General features: G+C 42.9%; 1 protein-coding gene across 6 annotated transcripts; it reads left to right on the plus strand.

Annotated features, from left to right (window-relative positions):
* The first annotated feature begins 775 nt into the window (after window positions 1-775).
* On the plus strand, window positions 776-6,512 carry LOC123156981 (ranBP2-type zinc finger protein At1g67325). 6 transcript variants are annotated; one of them, XM_044575187.1, is made up of 10 exons: window positions 776-979; window positions 1,096-1,141; window positions 1,240-1,352; window positions 1,446-1,716; window positions 2,818-2,888; window positions 3,062-3,113; window positions 3,202-3,311; window positions 4,320-4,350; window positions 4,542-4,693; window positions 6,041-6,512. In XM_044575187.1, exons 1-10 carry the CDS (start codon window positions 968-970, stop codon window positions 6,215-6,217), a joined length of 1,035 nt encoding a protein of 344 aa, XP_044431122.1. In that variant the 5' UTR covers window positions 776-967; the 3' UTR covers window positions 6,218-6,512. The 6 variants fall into 6 exon arrangements, with proteins under 6 accessions (XP_044431122.1, XP_044431123.1, XP_044431127.1 ...); XM_044575188.1 differs by having other exon boundaries at window positions 6,140-6,512; XM_044575192.1 differs by having other exon boundaries at window positions 1,449-1,716; window positions 4,863-6,512.
* The last annotated feature ends 2,071 nt before the right edge of the window (window positions 6,513-8,583 follow it).

Below are 8,583 nucleotides of genomic sequence, written 5' to 3' on the forward strand. Positions count from 1 at the left end.
CGAGAACGACAACGACGCAACGACAAAGCGCTAGGTTTTGATGTGATTAGGCGGGAGGGTGATCGCATCTTCTTCTGTCGGGAGTTCTGCGTCAAGGGAAGAAAAAGATTGTGTCCCAATTTTAATGGGGGAGATGTGCGTGCATTAACTAAAACTATGGTATGACCGATTGCATGTTGATTTTTGTCTCTGCGTAATTAAAGGGAGACAACAAGGTAAGAAATAAATCAGTGGGACTTACCTATTCGATCGATGGGGTGGGCAGTAACGAACGAACCGAGCGACGACCTCCGTACTGAGACGTTATGAGTAGAGATTTAAAGATGACATGTCACTCTATTCTTCATGTGTTTTTTCTATTGCAACCTTTTACAAATCATGTGAACCGCTCACTTTTTTGTTTAGGGCATGTACAATGGTGCTATCTTAGGAGTGTCACGTAGTATAAATGATGAGATGGAGGAGAGATAACTCGTAAGAAAAAGGCTTGTCTTCTCTTATTTAAGATAAGACAAGAGATGATCTCTTAGCACAGTTTGTCTCACCATGTTTTAAGGAATTGCTAATTATTGAAGATAATGGTAAGATATAATTCATTGTAGACATTTTTTTTGTCATCTCTAAATTACATGCAAGATTTAAGATAAGACTGTCTTATCTACCATTGCCCTTAGGATAGAACTCTCTTTTGGGGAGATTGTAAAGCGGGCCTGAATATTTTTTTTTAGCCTATAAGGTAGAAGGGCCCAAACGGAGGCAGCTCGGCATACGCCGTACTTTCCACCACCGCACGCCTTATACAGCGCCCAACGCGGAGGCAGTCACCAAACCAGTATCGACAAGACTTCAAAACCCTAGACCGGCGACGCGTTCCCCTCTCTCGCCGCCGTATTCCCCTCCGCCCGCGCGTCTCGCGGACGTCTTCGCGCTCTCCGGCTGCTCTCCCCGGTTCGCCCCACCACCAGCAATGTCTTCTCAGGTGAGTCCACTTCGTCTTCCCAGATCGAATTGCTGTCCAGGTCCACCCGCCGCGGGGCGAAACCCTGACGCGACGCCAAATCCTTCGCCGCGCTCACATCCCCTTTGCGTTTGCAGATGGATAACCGCATCCAGTCCGCTGGAAAGCGCGCGCGCACAGACGGTAGGTTGTTCTAGCTGTTCCGTTCGTTCATCTATTTCCTCTCCGCTCTCTGAGCAGCGCCTGAGATGATTTACCTGTTTTGCACGAGCGACGTTCAGGTAGCCGGCGTGAGGACGACTGGATTTGCCCCAGCTGCAACAACGTCAACTTCGCGTTCCGCACCACCTGCAACATGCGCAACTGCGACCAGTCCAGGCCCGCCGAGCACACGGTACTCGCAACTCCTATTTGCTGTTCTCGACTCAATCATGTTATGTGCTGGGTGTTTTGCATTTACCTAGTGCCGCTGTTGCTTTTTGCCTAGAAGGCTATGCAGACTCCACCCCACTACTCGGTGCCAGGGCGGTACATGCCGCCGGGGACGCCTCCGTCCATGTACCTCACCGGGGCTCCTCCCCCGTATGGCTCAAACCTCTATAATGGGCATCCCATGCCACGCTATGGCATTCCTCAGCTCCCTCCGGGCTCTGGACATCCGTATGGCTATGGCGGGCGAGTCCCAATGGGGAGCCCCTATGGGCCAATGCATATGGCGGCGCCACCCCCGTATTCTAGTGGTTCTATGGTTGGTGCAGGTAAGATGGCTATGATATCTCTGTTACTCTGTGGTAGCGCTACTTTGTCATGTGATTAGCTGTTCAAATGCAATAAGCAGTATCTGATATGTAAAAGAAAAACACAACTATTTATTTCTCTGAAACTTGCCATGAATTATAGTAGCACGTCCAATATATTTCTAGAGAGAATTCCTTATTTAACACAGTGTTTAAATTTTATGCCCTATTTGACATTGACAAATGATTTCTTCCCTATCTAACAATGAGTCTAAATTTTTATGCCTTTTATGACACTTCTGTCCATTTTGAGACTAAATGACACCTGAAAAGACCCTTTTGCCCCTTACGTGGTATGTTTGTACGCCTGTGTGTTGCTGATGTTGCGCGCACGCACGTGTGTGTTGCTGATGTTGCGCGCGCGCACGTGTGTGTTGCTGATGTTGCGCGCGCGCACGTGTGTGTTGCTGATGTTGCGCGCGCGCACGTGTGTGTTACAGATGTTGCGCGCGTGTGCGTGCGCGCGCGCATGTGTGTGCTACTGATGCATGCTGTCTGTGTTTGTGCGTGTGTGGTGTTGTGTGTCTTGCTCGGTGTGTGCTGCTGCGTGTCTTCCTCGGTGTGTGCTGCTGCGTGCGTGCTACATGCGTCTGTGCTGCTCTGTGTATGCTGCGTGCGTCGTTGCTGCTCTGTTTGTGCGCGTGCGTGTGTATGTGCTGCTGCGTGTGTGTGTGCTACTGCCCTGCATACACACATACAACATGAGGGGCAAAAGGGTCTTTCAGGTGTCATTTAGGCTTAAAATAGACGGAAGTGTCATAAAGGGCATAAAATTTAGACTCGTTGTTAGATAGGTTAGAAAAAGTTTTTCGGTGTCAAATGAGGAAGCAAAATTTAAGATGGTGTTAAATAAGGAATTGTTTCATATTTCTATGCATACTATATATTGTTCTACTGTACAACATTTGTCTGTAATGGATAAATTACTTGTTGATTTCTCGGTTTTTGATTTGATTTAGTTCTTGTCTCTGATGCTTGTTGAATAGGTGTTTTTAGATCTGACCCAAATGTTGTCACAGTGTTTCTAACATTCGTTTTTGAATTTCATTTCCCTGTAAATAGGTGCAATGTACAGCATCAGCATGCCCATGGATAGATATGGCTTGGGCTCACCCGCTGGTCCTGGGGCAATGGTAATTTACTCCTGTACATATTAATATGAGTTACATTGCCTCAATTGGTTGCTGCTACCTTTTGTGCCTTCTATTTATGTTGTGTGGGAAGGTTATTTCTCATTGTTCTTGCTGTTTTGGTGTGATTGACCATGCTAAGAAAGCTGCATGTCGTTTATTTCTTTCTCTTGTAGGGCACAAGGGCTGGTTCCTATTCTGACGAAGGCTCACAGAAGAAATCTGCTGGTATAAATTTGCATTGTCCTTTTCACTGGTCAATCAATTTTGTTGGCACTCAGATTTATTCTCTGCCGCTTCTCTTGAACTATTTTAGGAGCTGGACGTGATAATGATTGGAAGTGCCCTAATTGCAACAACATTAACTTCGCCTTTCGGACAGTCTGTAACATGAGAAAATGCAACACACCAAGACCTGACACCCAGGTTTGACACAATTCCTTCGCACTGAGATTTAAGTTCATATGTTATATTACTAGCTGAGCCAACTTCATAATTGGGCTTTGAAGTTGACATTGCTGCCGCAGCCTACAAGCTTAGTCATCTGTCTGAAGTATACGCGATGTGTAAAAAGTGTTCAGTGAGATGTTGTTCTATGTGATTCGACCAAATTTACGTATGTGCTATGTATCTGTTGATCAGTGTATGTATATGTATACTTGGACTTTTCTTGGGCATTATAGCTTCACCAGTTCTTTTTTGCATGGTAATACATGTCTCATTTGTATAATAGCTTCACCACTTGTTTGATAACCATTCTTTAAAAAAAAGTTACTAAATTCTTATAGGCATGGTTTTTGAGTCGCGACTAGTCAAGTCGTGACCAGCCCTGCGGCTCGGCGATTAGTCGACCCAAGTCGCTGTATAGTTGCCATAAGTCGCTGTATAGTCGCGAGTCGCCCTGATTTCTAGAAAATGACTTGGGTGATTAGTCGGCGACTATACAGCGACTAATCAGCGACTCAAAAACCATGCTTATAGGTTGTGCATATCTAAAATCTCTATGCATTACAACTTAAACATGCTGTCTCGAACCAAACCAAGAACGGTTGCTCATTCACCTGGCAATGGGCATCAAGTTTGTGTCATGCAGTTGCACCATTAGATTGTGCATTAGTGCTTATGTGGAGCGTGATCAATTATTTTGAAGCTATTAGTGGGCAAACTGTTAGTTGCCAGAGCCATGAGTTGGTTGCGAGATCTTATGGGTTTCACCTCTAGCCTACCCCAACTTGTTTGGGACTAAAGGCTTTGTTGTTGTTGTTGTAGTGGGCAAACTGTTAGTGTATTTAGTTATGGTTATTATTTTTCTTCCTTATGTTCTTGTTAATGTTGGATTGGCTATCTATTTATCATTTTAGCTTCTTTTACTTTTTGTAGAGCTAAATTGTTATATTACTGTACTGATGACATACATATTAACTCTTCCTTCAGGGATCCAAACCTGACAGTTCAAGAGCTCCAAGTAAGTTTTTAGTGTTTAACATTATACATGTTAGTTCCCCCTTACCTTCACATATATTAAAGTATTTTGCTTGTCGTGTTATCAGTAAATATTAGGGAACCCCTTTTCAAGATATGCGTCTAAGCTTTGCACTAGTTTATTAGATATATTCGAAACACGATTCAGTTATACATCTAACTTTGACATAACAGAACCAAAGACTCCAGAGGGTAGCTGGAAGTGTGAAAAGTGCAATAACATAAACTATCCTTTCCGGACAAAATGCAACCGTCCAAGTTGTGGGGAAGAAAAGCCATTGCAGGCAAACAGTCCTGATGATCTGGCTACAGATCAGGACAATCAGGTATGTGATTCAGAACGTCCACTATGGGCCTTATTGTTTTCCGTGCCTTTTCTTATAGAAAACCAAAAACTGCGTGCCTTGAATATTCTATTGAATAGTTCCTTTATTATTTTGCCTGTCTCAATGTTCTCTTGTGCATGGCTTATATATCGTGTCCTTAATGTTACAGTGAGTCCTAGAACAGTAATGAGGGTCAAGAAGGTTCAGCGTCGTCGTCAAGTTTCAGTCTGAATGTCTGGGGTCCATCTGTGTCCGTAGTCGCTGCTGTCGTTTCAAGTTTCTTCCCCTTGGGACCATATAGTTGAGTCACAGCCTAATGGTAAACGTTGTGAAGTTGGCAACTGGAGTCATGGCTTTTCATATCTCTGCAGATTTTGATCAAGATCATCCATTTGTTAATATCCTCCTGAAATTTGTTTGCTTGTCGTGGACCCTGGACTCAGGGGAAATTGCTATTTGTTATAATGGATTCTCGCTATATATGTGTCCTAGATGTCTTTCATCTGCAGTGAAGTATTACATAGACTCCTTGATTTTTCTCGATTGGTTTTGTCCAAGTTATGTTTGTGGTCTTCAGTTTTAACTCATGTTCCAGTTGGGTATTGCTGTTAATGTCTAATGGCTCGATATGGGGGCTTTTTCTTTAAGAAAAAATCTAAGAGATGTTTATGATAGATTCTTTCAACGTGGGATTTTCCCTTCCATTCATAGTTAGTTTACTTACTTTTGTAAGTAATGTTTAGGAGCACTTAGCTTGCACTGTTAGTTCTGTTTTGGAAATTCTCGACAATGGGATAGCGAAGGATAAGAAATCGATATTTGTGTATCAGACTTGCATCAGTATTTTGGTTGGTCTTACCAAAAAACAAATAAGATCTGTTGAACTAACCAGAGCAAATTCCGCTACATTTCCCAGTTATCAAATTCCACTAGGCAGATCTGTTCAGACCATGGTCTGTTTACCTTGCTTTCCGTTCGGTAATACATTTGAGGGGAAACTGCTATCACTGTAGAAACAATATTAATTCTTTCTTAGTACTTGTCAAATTTCCTTGTTGACGATTCATTATAATAATTGGTACATGCAATATGCCATTTTTCTTGAAATAAAAATTGTAGTTAGGCGTGTTGACTCCCTAGAGCTCACCAATGTCCTGTTGTGTGCATATGTTACCATGTTCTCTGGAGCGTAGCTAATGCAAGTTTTACCAATCTGATGTTTTTGGATCAAAGAGATGATAGATGATGGAAGAGTGAGTTGTGCATAATCGCATTATGGAGTGTGCATAACCTCGCATGCTTGGTTGGATTGGTGCTCTTTGACTGACTGGGTGCCATTGAAATTAGTTTTTGTCATGTAATATGGGGAAGCTTTTATCAAAGCTGCAACTTTCACATGACTTTGAAGACAGCAGTGTTCTAATCGACAAGGATGTTCCCGGGCAGGCTGCTGGACTACCGGTACCGACAAGTTCGCATGCCCTGCGCATGGCAGCTCTCAGTGAGCTGCAACACAGTTTATAAGATGACAAGTAACCATTTCATTTTTCTTTGAAATCGTCTGTGTGGACCCTTCATACTCTGTATCAAGCAATCGACGGTGTTGCTCACAGCCATCTTGGTACGGACTTGGATTGAAAGCTTGGTTTAGATTTGTTTGGAGTGCATATTTTACTTTTGTTTTCATTCTTATGATTTTCTTATAATTGTATAATTGAGGATTGGTTGGCTTTGTTGATTTCTTATACTCCTTTGATTCCCTTATACAAGGCCACTATGAAAAATACAATTTGCATCTATACAAGGCAAAAATTAATGATGTTTTCTCGTGCTACCAATTTGTTTATACTCCCTTCGTCTCAAAATTCTTGTCTTAGATTTGTCTAGATACGGATGTATCTAATACTAAAACATGGCTTGATACATCCAGACAAATCTAAGACAAAATTTTGGGACGGCGGGAGTATTACCTTACCTGCAATTTGAGTTTGTGGCCTTGTACTTCCTCCATTTTTATTTAGTTTGCATATTAACTTTGGTTAAAGTCAAGCTTTACAAACTTTGATTAAGTTTATAAACAAAAATATTATTAAGATATACAATAACAAATCAACAACATTAGATTTATTATTGAATGTACTTTCACATCGTATAGATTTATTATGGTAAATATTTATATTATTTTTTATAAACTTGGTCAAATTTTACAAAGTTTGACTTCAGTCAACTCTAATATGCAGAGTAAATAAAATTAGGACTATTCTGATTCTATTCTTGCAATTACGGATGTTCCCATGTTGCTTATTTAATATTTAATATTGTTATAACCGTTCAGGCAAATCTTACAACGAAAGCATATACCAATATTACGTCGAACTTGGTGCCAAGGTCTGAGGCTATTTTCAGAGGCGTTCGCCGCAATTCCACTACTCTAACAATTATTGGCTTTTCCTATTATTATAAATCGATTTTAGTATGTGTAAACACACGATTTTAATCCTAATAGTTGCCCCCCAAGAAGCACGCTGTTAATAAAATCCTGAAGTTAGCCGCCGTGTATGGAGGAGGCATGCGGCGCTAAATCGATGCGATATTATATAAAAGAAAAATGGAAATCGGTGCGATACTTCCGCGCGGCGCAAAAGGATGTCTCTGACGTGGTGCGAGGGACGCGCGGGCGCAGCGGCATAGAAGCGGCCAACTAGTCATGCCAAACGTACACGCGACAATGGACATCCCCAGATACAGCCTGCGTCCGCCGCACGCGGAAGCAAGCACGTGCGTAATCTGCACTTGTATTCGGCGATCACTCGTATTTCAATCCCTTCACGTATATATGTTTTTTTTGCGAAAAGGTCCTGAATATATTATAAATGTTCACGAAAAGTACAAAGCACTCCAAACATAATAAAAATTGCATCGAAAATTTGGACCATCGAACGACCACTACCGCGGCCAGGAAGAGCCGTCGCTTCTCTGCTACCGAAGCCGGCCTGACCTTGTTGATGGTAGCCGAGAAATCTTCATGCACGTGCCCATAGGATCAGCACTCTAGAATCGTAGTCGTCGCCATTGAACTCTTGAATTGATGTGAAGCGCCCATCACATCACATACGCATGACAAAAAATCTTAACCTTGATGTTTGAAGCGTTTTCTTCAAGAGAAAGGCGATCCCTAGCACGACTAGGATTTTGGCAGCCGCCGCCGTCGCCGGCGGTGGCTGCCTATCTTGTATCTGCCCAGGCAGGGGTCATGGGCCCCTCCTGGGAATCTGGCTTGATGGCAAGACGGGAGGAGGAGAAGAGATGAGTTAGGTGGGCTTTTGTTTCTGCGAACTGTGATATGTTTCTCTAGGTTGCTTCAAAGGATCAGGCGCCTGTAAAGCTCACGTCCCAGCACACGCCTGGAGAAGCTGTTTTTCCATCCTGGCACAGCCCCGCTGCTCTGCAGGGTGGTGTGTCGGTTTCTTGTCCCTCCGTATTGTTCAGGATACGGTAGTTTTTTTTGGTTGCAGTGAGGATACCGAGTTGGAATTGTCGTGGCTTGCAAAACGTTATGGCAATACGGGCGCTTTTGAATGTTCAGAAGTGTAGGTGTCTGGACGTAATGTTCCTAATGGAAACACACCTGGATGAGTTCCCTACGGAGTGTCTACGTCGCCGGACTAAGATGGATCATAAGTATGTTGTCTGAAGAGATGGCCGGAGCGGTGGTTTGATAATGTTGTGGAAAAAAGAGTTTGCAGTCTCCCTTAGAGATAATACGAAGAATTTCATCGATGTGTTTATTGGAAGTGGGGCTGATAATCTTTGGAGGTTAACTGGGTTCTACGGTGAGCCAAAGTGGAAGGATAAACATTTATCTTGGGATCGGTTGAGGGAAACTAAAA

Source organism: Triticum aestivum, chromosome 7B (genome assembly GCF_018294505.1).
Source record: "Triticum aestivum cultivar Chinese Spring chromosome 7B, IWGSC CS RefSeq v2.1, whole genome shotgun sequence".
Lineage (NCBI taxonomy): Eukaryota > Viridiplantae > Streptophyta > Magnoliopsida > Poales > Poaceae > Triticum > Triticum aestivum.

Excerpts from the sequence above, each read along its gene's own strand:
- LOC123156981 (XM_044575187.1), top strand. Across the intron at positions 3,114-3,201 it reads CTCACAGAAGAAATCTGCTG|GAGCTGGACGTGATAATGAT; the intron begins GTATAAATTTGC and ends GAACTATTTTAG. Across the intron at positions 4,694-6,040 it reads CTACAGATCAGGACAATCAG|TTTTTGTCATGTAATATGGG; the intron begins GTATGTGATTCA and ends CATTGAAATTAG.